The sequence below is a fragment of the Solea senegalensis genome, linkage group LG16 (assembly GCF_019176455.1).
Source record: "Solea senegalensis isolate Sse05_10M linkage group LG16, IFAPA_SoseM_1, whole genome shotgun sequence".
Classification (NCBI taxonomy): domain Eukaryota; kingdom Metazoa; phylum Chordata; class Actinopteri; order Pleuronectiformes; family Soleidae; genus Solea; species Solea senegalensis.
The window spans coordinates 201,467-225,000 of record NC_058036.1 but is presented as its reverse complement, the minus strand read 5'-3'; the positions used below and the strand labels follow the sequence as shown (position 1 = coordinate 225,000).

General features: G+C 44.1%; 1 protein-coding gene across 1 annotated transcript in view; it reads left to right on the top strand.

The window, feature by feature from the left end:
- LOC122783088 (SR-related and CTD-associated factor 8-like) overlaps window positions 1-15,527 on the top strand; it is a 21,320-nt gene extending 5,793 nt beyond the window's left edge. The window contains exons 3-20 of the mRNA XM_044047737.1: window positions 6,932-7,005; window positions 7,190-7,351; window positions 7,475-7,631; window positions 7,723-7,850; window positions 7,945-8,121; window positions 8,212-8,291; window positions 8,368-8,488; window positions 9,070-9,198; window positions 9,305-9,414; window positions 9,740-9,933; window positions 10,023-10,123; window positions 10,419-10,532; window positions 10,702-10,858; window positions 11,118-11,248; window positions 11,379-11,520; window positions 11,596-11,628; window positions 11,738-11,959; window positions 12,056-15,527. Of these exons, the coding sequence (XP_043903672.1) occupies window positions 6,932-7,005; window positions 7,190-7,351; window positions 7,475-7,631; window positions 7,723-7,850; window positions 7,945-8,121; window positions 8,212-8,291; window positions 8,368-8,488; window positions 9,070-9,198; window positions 9,305-9,414; window positions 9,740-9,933; window positions 10,023-10,123; window positions 10,419-10,532; window positions 10,702-10,858; window positions 11,118-11,248; window positions 11,379-11,520; window positions 11,596-11,628; window positions 11,738-11,959; window positions 12,056-14,037 (4,214 nt within the window). The 3' untranslated portion in view covers window positions 14,038-15,527. The remainder of the gene's footprint in view (window positions 1-6,931; window positions 7,006-7,189; window positions 7,352-7,474; window positions 7,632-7,722; window positions 7,851-7,944; window positions 8,122-8,211; window positions 8,292-8,367; window positions 8,489-9,069; window positions 9,199-9,304; window positions 9,415-9,739; window positions 9,934-10,022; window positions 10,124-10,418; window positions 10,533-10,701; window positions 10,859-11,117; window positions 11,249-11,378; window positions 11,521-11,595; window positions 11,629-11,737; window positions 11,960-12,055) is intronic.
- The last annotated feature ends 8,007 nt before the right edge of the window (window positions 15,528-23,534 follow it).

Here is a 23,534-nt window from a genome sequence, read left to right as displayed (position 1 = left end):
GCTATGTACTTGTTTAAGCTAAGCTAGTGTGCTACATACTGCCTTCTTTAAGCTAAGCTAATATGCTACATACTTCCTTGTTTAAGCTAAGCTAAAATGCTATGTATGTCCTTTAAGCTAAGCTAATGTGCTTTATAGTACCTTCTTTAAGCTAAGCTAATGTGCTACGTACTTCCTTCTTTAAGCTAAGCTAATATGATATGTACTTCTTTAAGCTAAGATGCTACTTCCTTCTGTAACATTCACTCACACTTTCTCTTCATTTCCCCTCTCACTTTTTCCTCCCCCCTCTCCTCCCCTCTCTCTCTCTCTCTCTCAGTTTAAATTCAGTCTGTCTCTCAAGGTTGTTAACTCTCTCTCTCTATTTTACAGCAGCATCACGTCAGCCAGGGAGAGGTCAAAGTTCACGGCTGCCTCTGTGTTCCTCCCACTGGACGGCTTGATTGACAGCAATCAGGACGAGCCCTCCCTGTAACCCCGCCCCCTCCCCCTGTCAAGACAGAGTCTGTGTGTGTGTGTGTCTCCTGTCATTGTTAATTATCCAAATGATATTCAGCTTCAGACATTTACCCCCTCCCCTTCCCTCATCCTGAAAAAAACCTCCCATAATCCCTCAGTGTGGCGTCTGTCAGGAGGGCAGCGCGGCGGCGCCATTAGCATGAGAGTGTGTTTGTTTAAAGATCGCGTTTTGCCTGCGAAATCAAACAATTAGAGATGCAGACAAAAAAAAAACTGGACGACCCTGCACTCGTCCTTTTTTATTCTCTCGCTCTCTGGACGCTTCGTTTAACGCTTTACACGTCCTCCCTCTCTCTCTCTCTCTGTTACTCTCACCGCTAATGAACCTGCCGGACCTCACAGGAGAGGGAGCGAGAGAGAGAGAGAGAGAGAGAGAGAGAGAGAGAGAGAGAGAGAGAGAGAGAGAGAGAGAGAGGGGTGTTGTGGGTAATCAGGATGCAAGACTCGACGCTCACCGCGGTGACCTTTAGTCTCGCCGCCGCCAGGTCACGGCGAGGCCTCAGGAGTCATCTGTGAATGCAGACTGCAGCGTGTGTGTGTGTGTGTGTAAGAGAGAGCCTCCACTTCCTGTTTACAAACTCCTCCCCCTCCCTCCTGGCATCTCTCTTTCACCCGCGCTGACACGTTTGATTGACAGGAAACATGACGAGGTCTCTTGCACGTGAGTGAGAATGTGAGTGAGTGAGTTAATGTGTGAGTGAGTGAGTTAATGTGTGAGTGAGTGAGTGAGTGAGTGTGTGTGAACTGAATGGATGTATGTAAACGTAGGCAGGGCTCCAGACTAACATTGGTTGCACTTGTGGTGTGAAATAAGAATAAGGTGTCGGTAAATGTTTGTCTTAAATTGAAACATTTGTTCTCTTCATTCTGCAGAGAAAGATGTGTATAGATCAAGACAATCTTGATAATTCATCTAAAATTTCTTATTTGACACATTTTAGTTTTAACAAATATTGAGACTCCTGCGATTTGAAAATTACATGCTGTTTTTGAAGTTTAGATGAAATTTCGATCAATTGTTCAGCCCTAGCTTACTAGATATAGAGATATTGCTGATAAAGTGCCAATAGAGGGGTGGTAACAAGCTATTGCTATCTAGCAAACTTTCACACCGAGACGCTTGTAGTATAAAAATACTGTTGGCATCGTTTCCTTGCTTTAGTCTTTGATAGAGGCTGTACATGCTGTGTGTGCAGAGAAGAGGCAGAGGAATCGTGTTAGTCTGTGTGCGCTTGCGTGTGTGTGTGTGTGTGTGAGAGAGAGAGCTGTGCGGCAGGGACATGAATGAACAGAATGAGCAAATTGATTCCATCTTCACGCATTGGTCAATGTATCATACTCTGGAAATGTTAGGTGCACCAATGCAATCCATAGAAAAAAACTTAGTTGCACTCTTACTAGGGTAAGATGAGACTCTGGCACGATGAATAGTCGCTTTATAGCGGAGTGTTTGGCATGCTAAACATCAGCACTGCTGCTGACACACCAAAATGTTTATGTGCCTGATCTCTACGTTAATACCCCACCACCTAAGAAAGAGGTTAAGTTATGTGGCTGTGTTCATCTTTAAACAGCAAAACTCAAAGTATTTAATTGTCAGATTGTGATATACGGCAGTGTATTGTAGTGCTGTTGTACAGGTGTCCATGAGGATACCAGGCCGGCACAACCCATATTGATGCGAATCAAAGTAGTTACTAACCTCAGTGCCTCCATGTTCACAAACCTTGTTTCCCTCCCTAAAATTATATTTAAATTTTCAGATTTAACTGGTTATTGACTATGAAACTGTAGGCGTCCAACACAAGGGAGGAAATAATATCCTATTCTGTTTGTTTTTCTATAACTCTCTTTTGTAGAATAGTAGCAAACGCATGTTGATACTGTAGTTGTTGTCCTTTCACCACTCGGCACGTGTTTCTAAAGTGATTCAACAGTAGGAAACCTGGTATTAAACAGGCCCTGTGGCTACATTTTGAAAAACCGTAGTATCATTAAGTGCTGACTTAAACGGCGCTAGCTTCCTCCATCTGTCTGTCTCACAAAGAAAACTCCTACAAGCAACGAGAGCCAAGAGCATCATATAGAGACAGAGACACTAAAATAGCACTGTATTAGTTAAAGTACAGGATCAATGAGCAGTACTGGTAAAAGTAGTAGTATATAAGTTAAAATCTTAACAAATCCCATACTTAATAGCGAAGTTACCAACATCTGTTTTACTGTGGCATTTTGGCTTGTTGTTAATCGCTCAACTTAAAACATGTGCAACCGTTTTTTTTATGTCTCCAATGCAGCTCAATACAGCTTTGCTGTTTTCTAAGTTTTTCTTTTGTCTCATTGATCGACAAAGGAGATGGTGATTGATCAAACATTAACAGATTTAACAACTAATTATGGAGTAGGACTTGGTAGATTTAATCAACGAGGTGGATTAAATCCATCAGCTCCATGTGACTCTTTCTTTTTGTATTTCTGGAAAAGTCGCAAGCCCATAACCACAAGTTCATTCGGAATGGCTTTTTTTTAATGATAATTTCTTCACAACATGCTAAAAAGTTGTTCTCTTGGGAACAATAATCATTTGCCAAGAGGCTAATCCCCCACAGCAGCATCTTATGCAGTGGTCAGAATAGCAATGAATAGTCATAAAAGTGATGTGGAGCAGTGCCACAGCTGATAGACTTGATGCTTTTTGTGCCTTGCTGGGCATAACACCTTAAGATATTTGATTTAGGTTTCATTTGACTGCTAATCACTTTGTAACACTGTTAAGAAAAGTGCTATGTAAATAAAGATTATTATTATTAGTGTAAAGTTATTGCTGAGGACACAGACCTGGCTTTTAAATACAGGTAATTGTTGTGATCAATCACTTGACATATGTACACTCTAATTTTGTGCTTCGGGACAAAACTCTGGATGTTTATGTTCTTTGTGCGTGTGTGTGTGTCAGAAAGTTGTGCTGCTATCTGTGCACGTACAAACAAACCTAGCTTTGAAACTGTCTGATGTTCATTCAAAGGCATTATTGTATAACTTCATATGATCATTCTCTAAAATACAATACAATTTGTCTCGTTATTTACAAAATTGTGACGATTCCTGAGAAGTAAGCGCAGAATTTTGAATGTGTACCCGAAATATAAATATATAAATATCATACACATCTTCTTCATTCTTGTAGGTTTGTTAGTGGGAGTAAACATCTCTTATGCACCTCACAATTTGACTGGATTACTTATTATTCATGCGGCAACAATATAATTATTTAACAATTCTGAAAGATTACCAATGCACATCACAGGTCTTCTTTGAAAACATTCATAATTATGTCAATGTCATTGCATTATGTAGGGGTGGTAAAAAAATATAACCTTATTTAATACAACTGAAGTGACTTGAATATGGAAACCTGGAAAAGAAACAGTGTTCCTTTGACAACACAGTCTAAAACTCGATTGCTGTAACAATGTTTGCTAGCAAGTGGAAAAGTATTTGTCTTGAAAATGTGTCTTCCCTGGATGCACACAGAAAAAGCTCTGCCACTTTATTACAATTCATAAAAAAATGTAATGAAGTAGAAAAGAAAGAAGATAGAGCGGATTTTTGCTGTGAGGCTACAGATAACACCGATAAAGAGGTGTTAAACCACCTCTGTGTTTGTTTACAGTGAGTCATTAAACTGTGAACAAATTATTAGAATCCGTTTTTGACGGTGGAGTTGTCACTGGTCGTCGTATTCTCAAGCTTTCAGTCGATTCAAAGCACCTTGCTCATAAATAAAGCACAAAGAGCCCACAGCTGACCTTTGCTTGCTGTTTAGTAAGCAAGTTTGCCATTTCTGCCTTCCTCTGTGGTTAATTATGAAAGTTGGTTTATAAATGTTTAATTTGTGATGCAGTTCTTGTTCTAAATGCTCGGAATTATGAAATTTGAAATGGCAGATCAGATGATGCTCTGATCATTGGGGGAAAAACGTCATCATTGACCCTTGTTTGCATAATTTAGTTGACTCAGTGTTTGTGTGGGCTCCCTGGCTGCCATATCTGGATGTGCTGGGCAGCTGACGATGTATTTGACATTTTTCCACCACAGACACTGCGACATGTTTCAGTAGGAAAAGCATGCGTGATGCTGACGACACTAATGCTGGTTCTGTCCATATCTGCGCAGTGTGCAAGTTAAGAAGCTAAATGGAACCCAGCCATTGTTGATTTGACTTTGACATCTGTCGTCTTCTAGAAACGTTGGTTAAACCTAACCACAGGTTACACACTTAGGATCTTTTTTAATTAGCACATGTCACAACATTTTAAATTTGCTGCTTTGATTATCAGGCTATTGCTTGGTTTTGAATATGACATGGTAATTAGTTAATGGTGACTTAATTGACTGTGTGCCACACACACGCGCGACTGCACTAACTCGCCATTAATGTCAGTGCAGAAAACCTGTCAAAGCTACAGTATCAAGTGCTTTACCTCCCTCAGTATCAGGCTGTTTTTTCCTCTCTAAACTTCAATTAGATTGATTTAAAAAAAGAAAAGCAATGAAAAACGTTAAAAGTTATGGGCCTCATAGATTTTGTTTTGACGTGTGTGCATGTGGCTGTGTTATATGCTGCACAGGGTTCTTGGGATTGTTGGGACAGTAGCTTTAAGATTCTACTCTGTGCAGCCACTTTCAAAGTCACTCCTTTCCTGCATTCGTGAAGTTGGACATTTACAGTACGTGTAGTGTCTGCACAGGTTCTAGTCCACAGTTTAAATTGCTAATAGTCTGCACCTAGACATTTCACTAACTGACATGTTTAGGATGAGCATATGTAATGATTGCTATTAAAATATACCATAAGTCACCAAATTTGTGCATTTATAGAAATAAAATTCAGTTCTGTCCCTACTGTAAAAAAAAAAGCCCTAAAGGAAACACTGTACGTTTATATCTGTTAATTGGAATCATAATATACAATTTGTCACAGTCACCTTTTTGTTAAATTATCTTAATTAATATCAGTGTTTGTGTTTGATTCTATTTCTGCTGTTATTGAGCAGTGTGGTGTCTCTTTGCTATGAGTGTTTAATTTTCCTGATCATGTACACGCTCTTGACAGGAGACCTCTAATCTATTTTTCCTACTTGTTTTCCCCGTTGTTAAAAGCATTTTATTGGGACTCCTGCAACATAAATGTAAATAACGGAGCATTGTGTTTTAGATTTGTTAATATCTCTTAACTGCCCCCTAAATGTGATTGCCACTCTTCTAACTGCCACCAGCTGCTTGACAGACATTTGCTCCGTCACATTTGACCAAATATTCCTCTATTTCATCCCCTGCGGCATTGAAAACAGTGAACTCTCAGGAGTTTCTTGTCCTTTGACTCCATCTACTGGATGAAAGTAGAACTTGAGCTTTACATTGATAACTGTAACACTACAGTTTTGAGGCTTTTAACTCCATGTGGAAGGTGTTGTTTGTAAACAAAACAAGTTAGTATACACTGCAATTTCTACATAATTGTGGCTCACAAACAACGGTAACATATTATTCACACTTGGTTTATTGTGTTGTTGATTTTATGGCATTTAAACACCATCTTTTAAAACTGTACACTCGATTTTGCACAGGTTTATAGATTAAAAGCCAAGTTTCCCCATTTCATAGGCCACAAAGAAACATTATCTTGCAAAAGAGTTCAATAACAATTTCTCTTTTAGTGATAATCAACGTCCACGCCCTGTTATGACTCAGACTACACTATGTTCTGCTAATGTTGTTAGTGTATTCTGTTGTTCTACTACGGTTTGGTTGAGTGATGGATAGGAGACACAACTGTCATAAATAATTCAACGGGCAGAGATCCATCAATCATAACTCGGTGCCTGTAGTACATGAATTTACTGAAAAGGCTGCTGTGGTGTAATAGCCATCTACTCCTTTTGATAGATGTGTTGCCATTTTGAGTTCTACTCAAAGTTTACTGAACCTAGCAACGAGACTCTACCCTGAACAACATAAGAAGTTTATTTGTATTACGTTTGTCCGTCCATCTAGTTTTATTTTTGTAATTTGTTGTTTTCTACGTTGACACAATTGAATTGCTGAATGTTTTATGTAATGGCCCCTAAAAGGTTTGATGTAGAATATTTATGCAACCACCAATGACACATTTCAAATTTAAGAAACCAATAGTTACAGCCTTTGCAATGCCAATTTACATCCACTATTAAAGCCAGAGGGTCAGGACTGACTCAGTCATCTCTACTTACGCTGTCTTTGCAGTCAGTAATGTGTGTTGTTTGGGTTTAAAAAGTGTTTAAGTAACAACGGCGTACAACCTACCCATGGTCTTCTGACCTTATACACTTTAACTAAGGTCGTCTCCAGGGTATCATTCAAGTCATTTAAGTGATTCCCTTTCCTTTGCTTCTCTTTCAGTTCTACAAACATGTCGTCCAGAGTGTAGAGAAGTTCATACAAAAGGTGAGTTCTATTTTGTACATAAGATTTTTAGAAAGCATTTGCAAAGAACATGCAGATAAAGGCAGGATTATTTAATAGTTTTGTGTATTTTATATGAATGTGTGCGTTAACATTTCCACAATTATGCATAAAAGGTCCTAGATAGTTTGTTTTTTTCACCAGTGTCCCTGTTTGTGTGTCACAGTGCAAACCAGAATACAAGGTTCCGGGCTTGTACGTCATCGACTCCATTGTCAGGCAGTCACGACACCAGTTTGGCACAGAGAAGGACGTATTTGCCCCACGCTTCAGCAAGAACATCATCCCTACATTCCAGCACCTCTACCGCTGCCCTTCAGATGATAAGGTCTGAACATTTGGAATCATTATATGTGGCGTCTTTGACCCTTTTTTTTTTTTTCCATCGCCGCCGTCCTTCTCATGTTTCACTGTGTATTTCTCCTCATCTTCCTTGTCGGTGTTTTCCCAGAGTAAGATTGTGCGAGTCCTCAACCTATGGCAAAAGAATGCCGTCTTCAAGAGTGACATCATCCAACCCCTGCTGGATATGGCAGCAGGGATCGCTCCCCCCAGTGTCACCCCCGTCATGCCGAGCAGTGCCGCCCCGGTCAACAACACTACACCTGGTCAGTCAAAGCACGCACATGTTCAGTGAAACACACACTCTCACTCATAAATGACGTCAAATAATTGAATTGATATAATCTGTGCGTTCAGGTACCCCAGCTACTCCGGCCACTCCAGCCAACTTAGTCCAGGGTCTGCCTGACTGGGCCTCCCAGATTAACAACACAGACACTGTTGCAGCTGTAGCGCAGATCCTGCAAAGCCCCCAGGGACAGCAGGTTAGCATGCACGTCCACTCAACACCTCACTCACTAGGCTCTAGTGGTTAAAGTCTAGTCACTGGTTAAAGTGACACTGTATTGTCGCTTGCAGTTGCAGCAGCTGGTACAGAGTCTTCAGATGCAGCAGCAGAAACCCCAGCCGTCCCTGCTGCAGGCCTTGGATGCCGGCTTAGTGGTGCAGTTGCAGGCTCTGACCGCACAGCTCACCGCTGCTGCCACCGCCAACAGCCTCAACCCCCTGGAGCAGAGGGTCTCCTCTTTTAATAAAGTAAGATGGCTGGAAATCAGCAGCAGGTTTTCTCATCTCCCACATCATTGAACGCCTCCTTATATGATTGTTTCTCTGTCTTTGCTGCAGAAGCTTTTGGGTCCTTTTGACTTTGGGAACGATAACGAACGTGGCGAAGAATCTAAGAAAGACAGTTCATCATCTCAGTTGTGAGTTTTGTGTGTTCATTCATCTCAAGTTCATTCCAAAGTGCTTGTATCTTATCAAGCTGCTCATCATTTGCAGGCCGATGGTGTCTGAGCCCATCAACAGCTCCCTCTTCCACCAGTTAGCCGAGCAGCTCCAACAACAGAACCTGGAGCAGTTTCAGAAGCAGCTGCTCGAGCACCAACAGCACCAGCAGAAGGTAAACCTCACATATTCATTACAGTCGCCATTGCACTGCTGTTTGTTTTATATTTATCTGTAGATAATTATATATATTGTGCGTTTAATGCAATCATTGACAAAATAACGTTTATTAGGCCTTAACGATGCACGCAGTTTGTGCCTTCAGTGAATGTAAACATGTTTTTTTTTAAATTAGCCATCAATGGCTACATTCATACATGTCATGATGTGATTCATAATGGCTCTTACACAGTTTATGTGTATTGTACTAAAGCAGAAGAGGCTGTGTTTTGAAAGCCCAGTGGGTTGTTGCAGCACTTATTTTGAAGGACATTGTCCTCAACAGTTTGTTACGGATAATAAAACAAAGGACGGACACATTTCGGAGTGGCGCGTGAGGGGGTTGTCCTCGCATAAATGACACTACTTTGAAAATGAAGTGGTACTCGGTTGATTTTTGGATGACAGTAAATCAGAAAATAAATATTTTAATGCACAAGAGATACTCTTTCTAATTCTGATTCCAAATCTCCATAGTCAAAAAATGCTATCTCATAAAAGACAAGTGACAAAACATGTTACTCTTCTTTTTTTCAGGCTATGAGCATTGAAGGGCAGGACTCGATGTATGGGCAGGAAAACTCTGTGACTGCTCAGAGCAGCAGCCAGCCGCAGCTTCCTGAGCCAGAGAACAAGATGGACGACTCCATAGATAACCAGCAGCAGGTATAAAACCCCATGTAACTTGGCAGTGTTTGATTAAACTCTAATCTCCAGTCTAATGGTAATCACTGCTGTTCTCACTGCATTGCCTTCCATTGCCTTTTTTTAGGACATGGACCTGGATGAGGGCCCTGATGGAATGGAGGAGGAGAGCTTTGAGGCTGAGGAAAAGAAAACTGCTAGCAAACGCTCCAGAACACGCTCAAGGTCACACTCGAGGTCAGTCCCACTTATTTCTGAAATCTCATTTTGTCATACATTACTTTGTGTGCCTGAAATTTTAATCATGAAAGAGACTGAGATTCTCTTCAGTCAGATATTACTGATTGTGTGGCCCTGAAGGTCACACAAGTCAGTATTGTAGCACCAGATAACTGTTAATAATACGTCTTATTTATTTTTTTCCTTATATTTACTTGTGTTGTTGTCTGTTGACACTTTCAATATAAATACAGAAAAATGTGTAACATAGAGTATAATAAAAGTAACACCCTTCAGTCTTGGGAAGTATTTCTAAATTTTTTGTTGGTTGTCCCGTTTGCAGGTCTCCCAAGAGGAGGCGGTCCAGGTCCCGCTCCGGCTCACGGAAACGCAAGCACCGCAAACGCTCGCGCTCACGCTCCAGAGATCGCAAGAGGAAGTCGTCGCGCTCTTACTCGAGCGAGAGGCGCGCCAGAGAGCGGGAGAAGGAGCGGCAGAAGAAAGGCCTGCCCCCCATAAGGTCCAAGACTCTAAGTGGTAAGTGGCCGTTTTTATGCAGATAGTTTGTTGAATATTTAATTTGCTAGAATCACGGCAGTAATATTTTCTTCCTCCACTTGTCCTAGTGTGCAGTACGACTCTGTGGGTGGGCCAGGTGGACAAAAAAGCCACTCAGCAAGATCTTACCAATCTGTTCGAAGAATTTGGCCAGATTGAATCCATCAATGTAAGTAGGCCTCTCCCACTGCTAAGCCTCTAATTTAGCTTTGGCATGTTTACCAGCTCTTTCATCTCCAAAAGACTAATAAGCCTCAGTCTGTCATTACCATACTGTGACCTTAAGCTCTAGTTAATCTTTTACTTGTACTCCACAGTTTTCATTTCTTTTGTCTTCATTTTATTTTACATATACTCCCTAACTCCCTTTCTTATTATGCACGTCTCATTAATTACACATTTCTAGTTGATCTAGACTCGACATGGCCGTGTCCTGTTGTTCACCATTCCCTTGTCCCTTGCAGATGATCCCTCCCAGAGGCTGTGCCTACATCTGTATGGTCCACAGACAGGATGCGTACCGTGCTCGCCAGAAGCTCAGCACCGGCTCCTTTAAGATCGGCTCCAAAGTCATCAAGGTGCATTTAGAATTTGATTTACTGTATTTTCATCTTCCGTGTAATGTAATTTTCCATTCAACCTCAGAGAAGGCTTAGCTTTCCTGGCACACAGATCCTCGTCTGCGCCGAGAAATGAAAAAAAAAAGGCCGTTGGTTGTTGACCCGTGACTGTGTGTCTGATTTTTAGATCGCGTGGGCTCTAAACAAGGGCGTAAAACAGGAGTACAAGCAGTTTTGGGACGTGGACCTGGGTGTTACCTACATACCTTGGGAGAAGGTGAAGCTGGATGATCTGGATGGTTTCGCTGAAGGAGGAATCATTGACCAGGAGACTGTGAATGATGGTGAAAAGAAACAATTACTCTTTTTAATCTGTGCACATTTAATTTAGGAACGACACAGGGACAGGTGTGTGCACATATATATGATGCGGTGCAGATATCCCTACACATACAATTATTGGCATGTCTGCTTTCGTTCAACAATCCCTGTGAGGAACCCCCTTCTCCTTCCCCAATAGGAAGATGAAGACAAAGATTGAGTGAAGCTTATCTTAACCCTCGAGTCCAAAACATGGTGTGAACAGTTGGTGTGTTTCTGCAGAGTGGGAAGCAGCCAAGAATGCTGAGCCAGTGAAGGAAGTCGCAAGTCAGCCAGTAAGCGCAGAGACTACAGCTGTGTCCAACACTCAGACTGAGACCTACAGCCAGCAGGTTACCATGATGCCTGTGCAGGTATTGTGAACTGCAAAATGTGGATTCTTGTCATCTTTTTCCATAAATAATGAATTAATATACTATGCATGTATAGCTTTTACCTGTGTCTTACACGTACACCCCCCCTCTCTCTCATGTCTAAATCCAGCTGCCGGTGGCACAGGCTGTTCCCAGTGCAGTAGGTTTGGTGCCCCCGAATTTCCCCGTCACCATGAGCATACCTCCGCCAGGCTACGGGCCGCCACCGCCCTTCATAAGAGCCGGCTTCAATGCCACGCAGCCTCCGCCAGGTAAATAATGCAAACAGTGTCAATAATGGAGAAGAGAAATTCACAAATCTGACTCACACTTTTCCTGTCCTGCAGGTTTTATGCAGGCAGCACAGGCGGGTACTACTTGTAAGTATTTATAGCGTTATTCTCCTAAAAGAAACATTTTTGAAAATAGCAAAGTGTCATTTTTCCATCATTTACTGGTTTAAATGTGTTGTTTCTCTTTTTTACTCAGCTCTGGTGCAGCCTTCATTGGCGAACAGCCAGGAAGCTGTCAAGGAATCCCCGTTTAGCGCTATGATCCCTCCGACCAGCACCATCCCTGGCAGCTTCATGCCCTCGGCCATCCCCGGGGCTGGTGTATTCAACCCAGTGGGAGTCCAACCTCAGCAAGTTGGTCATGAGAAAACAGCTCAGTCTGCAGATGGGTTGGATGCCGCAGAGCTCACACTGCAAGGTGAGGAAGTGCTACACATTTAATCTGTATGGTGTAAAAAAGGGTGCTTGAGTGCAGATTTAAAACAAGTATTTCTCGTTGTTTTTTAATTCCCAGGCATGCAGAACGCAGTCCGCAGTGGGATGGGTCTTCTTGGCATGCACCCGTCTGCTTCCCTCACCCACCCGCTACATCAGTCCGCTCTGAGCGGGCAGAGAATGCCCGGCCTGTTGCCTCTCGACGTGCGGCCTAACCTTCTTCAGGCAGGGGCTGCAGCCCGCTTCCCTCTCCTCATGCAGCACGGCCCTGCTGCTGGCCTCCTCGACGCCTCCCTCCAGGCTCAGGCACGTGCACGGGCTCCTTTCCCTCAGATGGACCCCTTCAACCGGGCCCCGAATCTCACCAATGAGAACGTAGCCAAGAAAGAAGAAGAGTCTTCTTCTGGGGCTGACGAGGGCAAAGACCAGGACTATCGCTTTCCCCCGATGGAAAAGCAGAGCACAGGCCTACTGAGGACCCCTCCACCAGATCACAGGGACTCCCTCGGAGGTGGAGCAGCAGGCCGGCCCCCTTTGCTCCAGACTCCGGGGGCAGCCAGGTCCAGCCTGGTAGGACGTCTGCAAGCGCTCGCAGGCTTTACTCCTGATAATCGCTGGAACCAAGCCAGGGGGGACTTTGACGAGCGAGATGGTATCCGAGGTGGCCCGCAAGCTCCTGGTGGTCCAAAGGGCTTCCAGGAGGAGCGACCAACACCTGGGCAGAATTTTCCCAACCGCTTTGACAGCCGTCCTGGGACAGCAGGAGCTGCTGGGGCTCCTGGAAATGCAGGAGCTGCTGCGGGGCCACAGAACTGGAACCGAGGAGGCGGCGGCGGAGGTGGTGGCGGCGGTGGTGGTGGTGCTGCTGCCCCAGCACCTTTTGACAGTGAACTACATCAAGACCTAGACGAGCGAAGACGCCCGTGGGACAGGCAGAGAGACAGAGATGAAAGAGATTTTGACTTCAGAAGGGAGATGAACGGGAACCGCCACAGCCGCGAGAGGGAGAGGGAGCGCGAGAGGGAGCGTGAGAGGGAAAGAGACAGAGATCGAGGCAGAGATCGCAGCAGGGACTTTGAACGTGACAGAGACCGCGACAAAGAGAGAGACCGCGAGAGGGAACGTGAACGTGGTGGTTGGACACCTCTTCTTCCACTCCCCACTCCCCTTCTTCCAACGCCGACTCTCAATCCTAATCTGACCCTGAACCAAGGCAAATTACTCTCACCACTTAAATTAAACCCCCAGATGCAGTCACGTTTCCAGTCTCCCCTCCTGCCTCAGCTTCAGGGCAAACCTTCCCTCATGGGTTTGAACCAGCCTCTCCCGCCAGTTCAGATCAAGACTCCGCCTCCCTCACAGAGCTCTGCTGCTGCTGCACCCGAGCCCCAGTCAGAAACCGCAGCTCCGGTGTCTGAGACACCTGAGGCGCAGTCGCCACCCTCGACCCAATCACCTGAGCAGTCACCTGAGCAGTCACCTGACCAATCACCTGATAACAAGAGTCAGAGCCCAGTGACTGAGGCTCCCATCCAGGCCCAGTCATCACCATCATCATCATCATCATCACCACCACAGTCAGAGACCCCTCCTCAATCAGAATCACAATTCCAGCCCACAGTCCAGTCCCCCTCCAAATCCGTCTCCTCTCCAGACACTGAGACCCCAAACCAAGCCTCACCACTGGTTGAGGCGTCATCCCAGGACTCACCCGTGGCCTTCACATTAGCCCCCGTCAGCCCCCGCGAGGAGACGACCCCCTCTCCGGAGGAGCGGGAAAGTTCGCCGAAGAACGATGACGAGTCGGAAGACTCCAGAGAATTCTCGGTCCAACAGCAGTGGCTCAACGGACCCGGGCTGGACAATAGCAATGTGGCTGAGCCCACACCAGAGGGCTCCCCCGAGTCCTCCCCAGTCCCCTTCTCTGATTCTGTGCGCCCAGAAAGTGAACCGGAGCAGCTTGCTTCGCCCAAGGACGTAGACAATGAACAGAGTGAGCCCGCGGAGGAAGCTGCGAGTCAGCCAGTGGTAGACACTGTCACAGACACTGAGGGGACATAATCATCACTCAGTAGGTAAAAGATCATTTTGTAAAGTTGTCTCTTCTTCTCTGTACTCATGTCAGCAAACCCAACACCACCACTACCACACGGGACATGATGAATACTGACTCCCACCAGTTACTGTCTTGATAACCAATAACACATGATTTTATCTCTCACAAATACCAGTGTACTTAACTAGAAGAACTCATTTAGCTGATTTATTGGTAGAACTTTTGTTTGTATTTTATTTCCTTTCCTTTTTTAAGTTGTAATGCCACCCCGCCCATCCTCCTCCTTCTCCTCCTTCCCTTTTTAATAATTTTATCAGATTTTAATCAATTTTATCAAGTTGCCTGCCAAAATGTTTTAATTGTATATGGTGAAAAATAAGCTTTGACCTTCCTATGGAAGAGAGGAACCAAAATCCTGGCTGTTCATTAATGGATAAAAACACAGTTCAACACAGTACTTGAAAAATGACCGTCGCTGGGCCCCGTTTCTGTCTTTCTCTCATTTTAAAAAATGCTGCCGCGATCGTTTTCAGTGAATGCTTCTCCGGTGTCCTACAGTGCTTTCACTTTTCCTTAGCAGAACAAGTAGCCCGCGTTCAGTCAGTGAGACGAGTACAGCTGCTTTTGATTGGGAAGAAATGATCATTTTTTTTATAAAACATGAAAATGTTGTATCCTCCAGAATAAATGTCTGCAATTTGTTCCTAATAATGCTGCAAACACACACACACACAAACACACAAACAGAGAAAAATGACATGCCAGGAGGAAGAAAAAGAAACTGAACAGAGGGATGTTCTCATGTTGGGTGCATAATGTTTTAGTTTGAAATAAACATACTTTGTCTGTTTTAAAAACACATGCTTTAGGACTGTTTTCTGATCCAGGACCAGTGGGGGGGCGGGGGGTATACAGACAGACTTAAACACAGTGTGTGCTGTTTGTTCTCTGCAGTCGGTTTGATGTTCTCGTGACTCAAGTTGCCGCTGTACCATCCATCCACAGAGCACGTTGTGTAGTTCTCTCGTAGTTACTCATGACTTCTTCAGCCTGTACTATGTCTCCCCTCAGTGACTGTTGAGGATGGGATTGTGCCTTCTTTTTGAATGGATTTTGTCATTCATGACGCTACCCAACACTACTGTGTGACGCACGCCAGACTGCGCGTGCAACTCGGTGTCAGTCAGCTTTATGAACAGAATGCTACCTGCACAGAAATTGACCGATCTACCCTTTTGAATGGTAGCCGGGCATTTTGTTCAGTGCTCCGCCTCCTAGTTAAAGAACAAATATTTACTCTTACACTGTTCTGTGCATGCAGGCCTGTCGCCATTTAACCTTCCTTGTGTCTCTCTCTCTCTTGTTCATTTCATACCTGTAGTTCTTTTCTGTCGAGACATGCTTTCTAGAACATCCACAGTCTGCTGTTTTCCTTAGACCCACATGTCTTATACAGGAGTTGTGATGTTGAAATAAAAGTTGAAGGTTCATCCGATTTTTTTTTTTTCTAATTGTCATGAATCACAGTTCAGGCCACACTGTATCAAAGTTTCAAATCGGAGTTTCAAATGTAGAGATGCTTCGACCAACGTTTCTCCCAATCCCTTAATATTCGTTCTAATAAAAACCACATTTAATCTTGTATCCAACTGTAGAGTCCATCTGAACACCTGTATACAGACTGCACTTTAAATCCCTGCACAAATATTTATTTTACACCTAAAAATAAAGACACCGTCGACTCATCTAAGCGCACATTTCTCACAGGAGGTAGTTCTCGGTCTTAAAAAGCGTAACCATCTGGTGCTTGCGTCGGCAAAACAAGAGGAGGGAAAGTGAAGTGGGGTGAAAACTGATGAGGGGAGAGGAGGATACCTTTAACTGCCCCCTCCACACACACACACACACTGTTCCACCCTGCACTGCCAGGGAACCTGTTTGCTGCAGCTGGGGATAGTGCACACTCGGCACAAAACGGCACACTTACTCACTGCTGCGCTCGCTTATGGCCGAGCTCGTGTTCCCAAAATACAAAACCAGGCGAGTCATTTGCGATGTGGTGTCTGTTCCAAGTATTATTAACAAACCCAGGGTTGCATCCATCCAGATAAATGTCTTAACTCTCTCCCACCTGCCTCACAGAGGCCCAGGCTGCCCCTTTGACCTCCCCTCAGAAAAGATTTGACAGAATCAACCGCTATCTGCCCTGAAACACACAGACGTGTACACCTCGCTTGGCTTTGGCTCCCGTGGACAGCAATAAAAATAAATCCTCCAGACCCCCTTCACTTATTTACCGCCGGCAGACAACGACAGAGTATAACCACATTTTAAAATGATTTTTTAAAGCAGGCTCAGGGAAGAGAAAAACAGCCACAAACCTGACCTTATGTCTAACGGAGCTTCTCTGCCAAGCCGTTTGATCACTGTCCGTTATTATTTAATAACAAAGCCCCCATATCCAGGCCCGTGGGAACGTTCAAAAGCCTGACCTGACCTTTTTAGGTGAGGATTATCTCAGCATGGGCTGGAAATAAAAAGAGAATCTAAACCTTTAAAGCAGCGTGGAATAACCACACACTGCTGCAGCTGCTGCTGCTGCTGCTTCATACGCAGGTGGAAGTCAATTAGCCACTGTTGTTCAAAAGGAAATCATGAAACCAGAGACTGAAGCATTTGTGAAGACTGGCCGTTTGTCGCCACGGTGTCATGTCAGTACCGTCTGTGGCCATCGGAGGTCAGTGTTGCACTGCAGCGCTCACTGCTGTGTGCAGACTTGATTTCTTGGAGTGCAGCATCTTTAAAAATCTGCAGTGCTCACCTCTGTTGCCACCTGTGCTTCACTCTCTGTGAAGGAAAACAAATCAACAGGCTCGAGGAAAAGGAAAGAAAAGGAACGGGCACAAGCGATTAATGGTGTCACGGTGTCGCCCCCCCCGCAAATACGTGGAATGTGAGATTTGGCCGCTTTGGTCTCTGCAGATTCTCCCTTTGCTGCATTCTTAATTGATTGTGGTTTATTGACGGCGGCCTCCTCCACCTCCTCCTCCTCCTCCTGCTGCTGAAGCCTTTAGACTCAAATCAGCCTCTTGTCTGCATATATCATATATAGAATTAAGAGGACTATGTATCACCTATAGTCATGCAGGAGGAAGGAGAGAGTGGGAGCCGCGGTAATTAATCACAACTATAGCTTGAGCGTGAAGTCTGCATGGCTGCGTCGTGTTATCAGGGCCGGCAGATTGTTCAAGGCTCGTCTTGAGGTGAAGCCCGAGGTCCCCCATCCCCCACGCTGGAACTCGCTCAGCCTCAGTGTCAGGAGCTTAACCCAGCTGCAAATCGTCTCACAAGAGGCAACAAGGTCACGAGAGTGTAGGGAGTTGGGGGAGAAGTTTTTGAAACTGTTTTCAGACAAGAACTCTGGAACTCCCGAGTTTCCCAATTACATATGATGAACGTGGCAGGATGTAGACAGGGTGAGATGATTCACAACAGCAGGAGAATCTTCAGACTATCCAGGTGTGTGTGTGTGGGGGGGCCTTTATGGCGCCCTAAGCCTCCAACCATCGCGCAGTAGCCGGTGCTTGACTATTATTGATAATTGCATTAATAATAGTTTGTTTTTTAAAATCACAATCCTTTGTGTTTAACTTTGAATGAAAGAAGTAAACCTTTGGTAAAGGACTTTGGTTTTTACAACGTAGAACAGACGTCAATATTCGACTACAAAATAAAACCTTGACGCTATTTAAATCCCTAAACATAACTTTATATTTGTTAATGTTAAAATGTCTTGTGCTTTGGCCTCAGCTGTGGCTGTGAGTAATCCAGATTATCACCTGTTGCGTTCTCACTTGCTTTTTCTAGAGCTTACTTAAATCCAGTTAATGTCATAAACTTTAAGTAATATTATTAAAAAGTCTACCAGTCATTTTCTTGTACTTTTACTCAAGTTTCCCTCTTTTTCAATTAGTGGAGTCGCCCCCTAGTGGTTCGCTGCTACTTTCCTTCTACTTTATAATACCCCGGGCTTCACTTTACAAACTGGATGATTGAAAGTCACGCGTTTTGTATTATTTATTATTTCTCTACCGTGTTTTTCAAGACACAAGGATGTTGTTGCCAAGGAAGAGAGAGTGTGTGTGTGTGTGTGTGTTATCAATGGTCAGCATGCGTGTCACTGCACACACACACTTAAGTAATTGTGTTGTGTATTGGCAGCGAGTCAAAGGCGTCACATTGACACCAGCGTCACGCCAATTAGTGCAGAATGGTTGCACTGTGTGTACAAATACACAGTTTGCCCCTTATCTTTATTTTTTGAACACACGTCGTCGTCTGTTTACGTGTGACGACGCGAAAGGCCTGTTTACTCGCTGCGGTCGCCTAGGCAACAGAAGACAGCGGGGGGGCTGCTGCTTCTGCTTCTCGTCTCAAACTGTCCACACTCACTAAAAGGTTGAGTGTGGGGGGGGGGGTCATAGGGGGTGAAAGGTCACGGCTGTTGGAGTCACAGGGAGGTGTCTGGGGAAAATGAGCACAAGTGTTTTCGTTTGTTGTTTTTTTTTAAAAAAGAGAATCCAGTTGTGATTCACAGCAGGTGGTGAGTGTGTGTGTGTGTGTGTGTGTGTGTAATCCTAGTGGCAGTGGGAAGCTCATTAAGGAGCTCGAGAGAATCTAAAGTGTGTGGAATAAATGTCAGAAGAAGATGACTGTGCTAGCTAATTGTAGTTTTATTGATAAAACATTCATTCATTCATTCATTCATTGTCCTCTGCTTCATTCTCCACATGAGGGTCGCAAACTCATAATTAATGATTTCTTTTTATTCATTTTGTTTTATGGAGCAAAGAAACAAAGGAAATATTCACATTTAAGAAATCTTGTTTTCAACATACAGATGTGGCTGGGGTCAATTTAGAGCAGGGGTGTCAAACATACGGCCCGGGGGCCAGAACTGGCCCGCCAGAGGGTCCAATCCGGGCCACAGGATGAATTTGTTCAAATTTCACACTACGATTACAATCTAAGTTTCTTCCAGATACCTGTGACTAAATGTTTGTGCCTTCATAGAGCCAGTGTGATGTGTAAATAGTAAATTTAGGCATGATATTGTTGAAATTGCACTTATATTTCTCAAGAAACTTCATGTTTTGTAAAAATATCCTTTAAATGTAAAACAAAGGAGAAAAAAAGCAAGGAGTTCTTGTTGTTCATAGGTTATTATGCTATTATTTTCCTATTTTTACGGGTCCGGCCCACTTGAGATCAAATTGTGCTGTATGTGGCCCCTGAACTGATTTAGAGCGTCCAATAAACATTATCGAGCAATGGGGATTGGGTGCCTTGCTCAGGGTTACTCCGCTTACCCTTGACCTGACAGGGAATCGAACTGGCAACAGTTTGGTCTGCTGCTTATTAGAATGTGTTACCAGAAATGCATATAAACCCATTAAAAAGGCTCATTATTTCTGGCGTTTAGCTCATAAGAGGACAGTGAAGGCATCAGTGTATTTAAACTGTGATAAACAACCGTTTTTAAACATGAACTCGTCCCTGTTACAACAGCGGCTTCACTCGTACCCAGCTCTCACATCATGTGCACCGACATCACTCCATTATTCCTCCTCTTCTGTTTCATCCACAGCAGCTACAGAACACACACACACACACACACACGGCGCACTAATACACTGCTGCAGAGATTTTACGACCTCTTTGTTCTAACTCAGTCTGCGTCGCCTCTGCTCGCTCGTCGTCGCCGTGTTTCTCGTCAGAGAGAGAGAGAGAGGGGGAGGGCCTATTATTAAAGGCTGAGTCAGCGTCTTCCTGCAGATGTGACACCTGGTTCATCGTCAGCACAGGCCTCATTGTTTCATTAAGGACTGCAGTGAGTCTGTAGTATGGTGTCGTACCTTCCCACACACGCAGCAGTGACTGTAGCTCTGGTAATTAGCCCTGAAGGCCTCCTCCTTGTCTGTGTGTTTGTTTGTGATGGCGCGGAGCAGATCCCCCCCCCCACCACCACCACCACCACCACCACCACCAACCCTCCTGAGAGTCTTTAGAAGTGTGCACTGACTGTGCACACGAGACGCGGAGCAGACGGTGTCAAATTGAAGGAGATACGGAAATTCCTGAGTCACCAGACGTGCGCGCGGGGGGTTGACGGGCTGAAAGGATGAAAGGTGCTGTAGACTGTGAATATGGTTTAGAAGCAGAACAGAAAAACATCCGATTATTCGGGGGTTAAAGAAACAGAACGCGGATGATATTTTAGCTGTTAAGTTTTAAGGGGAAATTAAAAGTGATTTACTTCCCATTACATCCACGAATCGCCATGACGGACGCCAAAAATTCAAAATGGCCGACTTCCTGTCGAGTTTAAGCCGTGGTCCCGATGGACTTTTTTGTCCGTATCGGTCGATTACACGTTCCCACCAAGTTTCGTGAAATTTGGTACAACTTAATCTCGGCGCGTAATCTCATCCACGTTTCACCTTAGGGGGGCGCTGTAGAGCCCTGGTGCAACGCGCAGCTCAGACCTGCGTTTCAAGAGTTTTTATACATGTTAACCCCCTCAAAAATGACTGGAAAGCCACAGATATTATTATAATAATAATAATAATAATAATAATCTGAAGGATATTATTAGAAAAAGAAAACACTAAGGATTATTTCTTTAGTAGAAAGTAGTTTAAATGAACATTGTTCAGTGCTGAGCGTGAGCTGTGTTTTGACATTTAGGCAAAAAAGAGGTCAAAATGATTCCGAACACAAGGCAAAAAAGTGTGTGCGGCAAATCTCGTACTAAATAAATGGGTGTGGTCACGTTTATTTGACCTGGAACTGGAATGAATTGACTGTAGTCCGCGGTGTCACATACTCTAAATGCGAGACAAATGTTGGAAAATAATCCACTAAACTAGTTTCCGTGCATTCCTTCAATCCACTTCTCTTTTCCCGTCCTGTGATGTAAGAGAATTCCTCGGATTTCATTGAAATCACGCTGGAATGATCCCCCCCCAGGCCCATGTGTGTCCTCTCACAGAAGATATCTGTCGATCGTACGAACCCTTAATGACGAATATGTTCTTTCAACTTAACAGCATTATGTGCAGATGCGCGTTGAGATGGATTTCAAGGTTCCTACATTCTGCTCAAACTTCCCTCCTGCTGCTCGTCCAATCTGTCCGGTGTGACTGTGTGTGTGTGACTTTGTCAATATCACCCACGACGAGGGTTCCCCTGCCTCCCCGCTGATGGGGATTAAACATTCATGATCATGTTTATTAATGACCAGCAGGCATCAGGGATTCCAGGCTCTCTCCCTCACACACACACACACACACTTTTTAAACCACACATACTCCTACACAATCTCTCTCTCCTTCACACACACACAGAACCTCTTTCTATCCTGTCGCCCACTCATATGAGATACAGGGACTGTGTGTGTGTGTGTGTGTGTGTGTGTGTGAAGCTGTGGATCCGTAAGCCTGTTCAATAGAGAAAAAAACAAGCAGATTTCCTGTCTCCGTGTCTCTGTGGACTCGTGCTGTGAACTCCCCCAAAGGGTTGGAGGCAGGATTGGACTGAGGACCTCACTGTGAACATCTGTGACAGTGTGACACTGAAGTCCATGACCTGGAGCGGTGGTTCTCTCAAACTTTTAATACCCAGCACCACCTGAGGAAATACTGGAGCTGTTGAATTAACGCCGCTATTGCCGACGAGCAAAGTCGGCCACGGACTTTTCACAGGAGGCAGATTACTTCACACTCAATTTATTCATTCCTTCATCTTCTGCCGCTTTATCGTCCACATCAGGGTCGCGACAGTATCTTTCCTAGATAGATACCGCAGTTTGAGAACCAAAATCAGTTGAGCTGATACTGGTTTGATACTATAATAATAATGATAATTCATTTAATTTAAGGGCGCCTTTCAGAGCGATCAAGGTCACCTTACAATACATGATTAAAAGAGCAGGAAATACAATAAAAATAAATAGAATACAGTACAATATTCAAAGCTGAAATTTTGTGAGCTAATAATAATCTTAAAAACGCTGTGACATAGAGAAGGTGGGAAGCTGGTCAAACTCACTGGAACGGATTATCAGCAAAAGAGCCGTCAAATCCGTTCTGATCAAAAAATATTACATGAATAAAAGGAGGAAAAAGAGCAAAAGTCATCATTTCAAATTGTTACCATTGTCTCCCGCTGTATCTCTGATTTTCCTCTCAGTAGCATCAGAGGAAGCTTTTGTGCTTTCACTCTCTCTCTTCTGTCCTGTCATCACTCCTCTTCCCTGTTACCTATAGGAATTATCCTCTTTAATTATAAAGGAAGAAAGCTGTTTAGATTTCCCTTCCCTTGGGGTACCAGAGGAAGTTGGTGCGGTACAGTCCGGGGTGGAGGCAGACCGGCTCCACGCTGACGCGGTCACACCAAGCCTCAGATTCAGGACTTTACATTTCCAAACCCTACCATACTGTACCATGACGGAAACACGGGTATGGAACCATTGTCTCACCTTTATTCTTTTTTATCGTTCCCTGTAACGCAGACAAATTCCCCTCTCTGCTGATGTGATATAAATCCCCCATCATGCTTTGCACCACAGCCTCCACCAACGAAATGACAACCGAGTGATGAGCGGAGGTTTCGCTGACGCTGCACTTTTCACGTCCTCGTGTACGAGTCCACATCTGCTTTCCGTGGTTCCCCCCGTCGTGTTTTACCCTCATTAGTCTTCCACTCCACTTCCTCACTCCTTCATTCCCTTTTATTCCTTTTATTCGCCCGTCGCCTCCTCGTTGCTTTTAAAGGAAAAGTTCCCCAGTGAAGCGTATCACAGACCGGTCAAATTCCTTGGCAACTGAGCCTCTCAGTGGGATCGACTGCCTGGATCATCACACTGACTAAAAATATATATATTTGAAACCAAAAGGGTATTTTTAGATTTCATTTCCATCATGTCAGGAGGCCACAGAGCAGTAAATTACCTTTCAAATGAAGGGAATTCACCTCGATATAGTGACACATCAGAGACTCATCTCTCTCCCTTCCGTTTACGTTGACGGTAACATTTCTTCTTTAAATAAAACTTTCATTATAGTAGCTATCATTTACATTTGGAGCAGTTTCAGGTCAATAACTACATACTCCTTGTGTACAGGCTTGTCTACATGTAATTAAAAAATATTTTCATGGCTCGAGCGGGAACATACCCTTCAGCTGAATAGTCAAAAGTCAAATTGAGACCATCTGGTCAGGTATTGTCGTGGATTTGTAATGAATATAATGACTAGACTAACTTGAGAGGGCGCTCAGGGCAAATACTGAGCAGTTGGAGCCTGTTAACACACAGTCTCGGCGCAATGTTTGCAGTTTTCTCGCCTCCAGGTTTTTAGTGAGGCAATTTGATGAAACACTATATGAATCTGCAAACATGAAACTCCTGCAAAAAAAATGAAACAATCAAAGTCTTGAATGC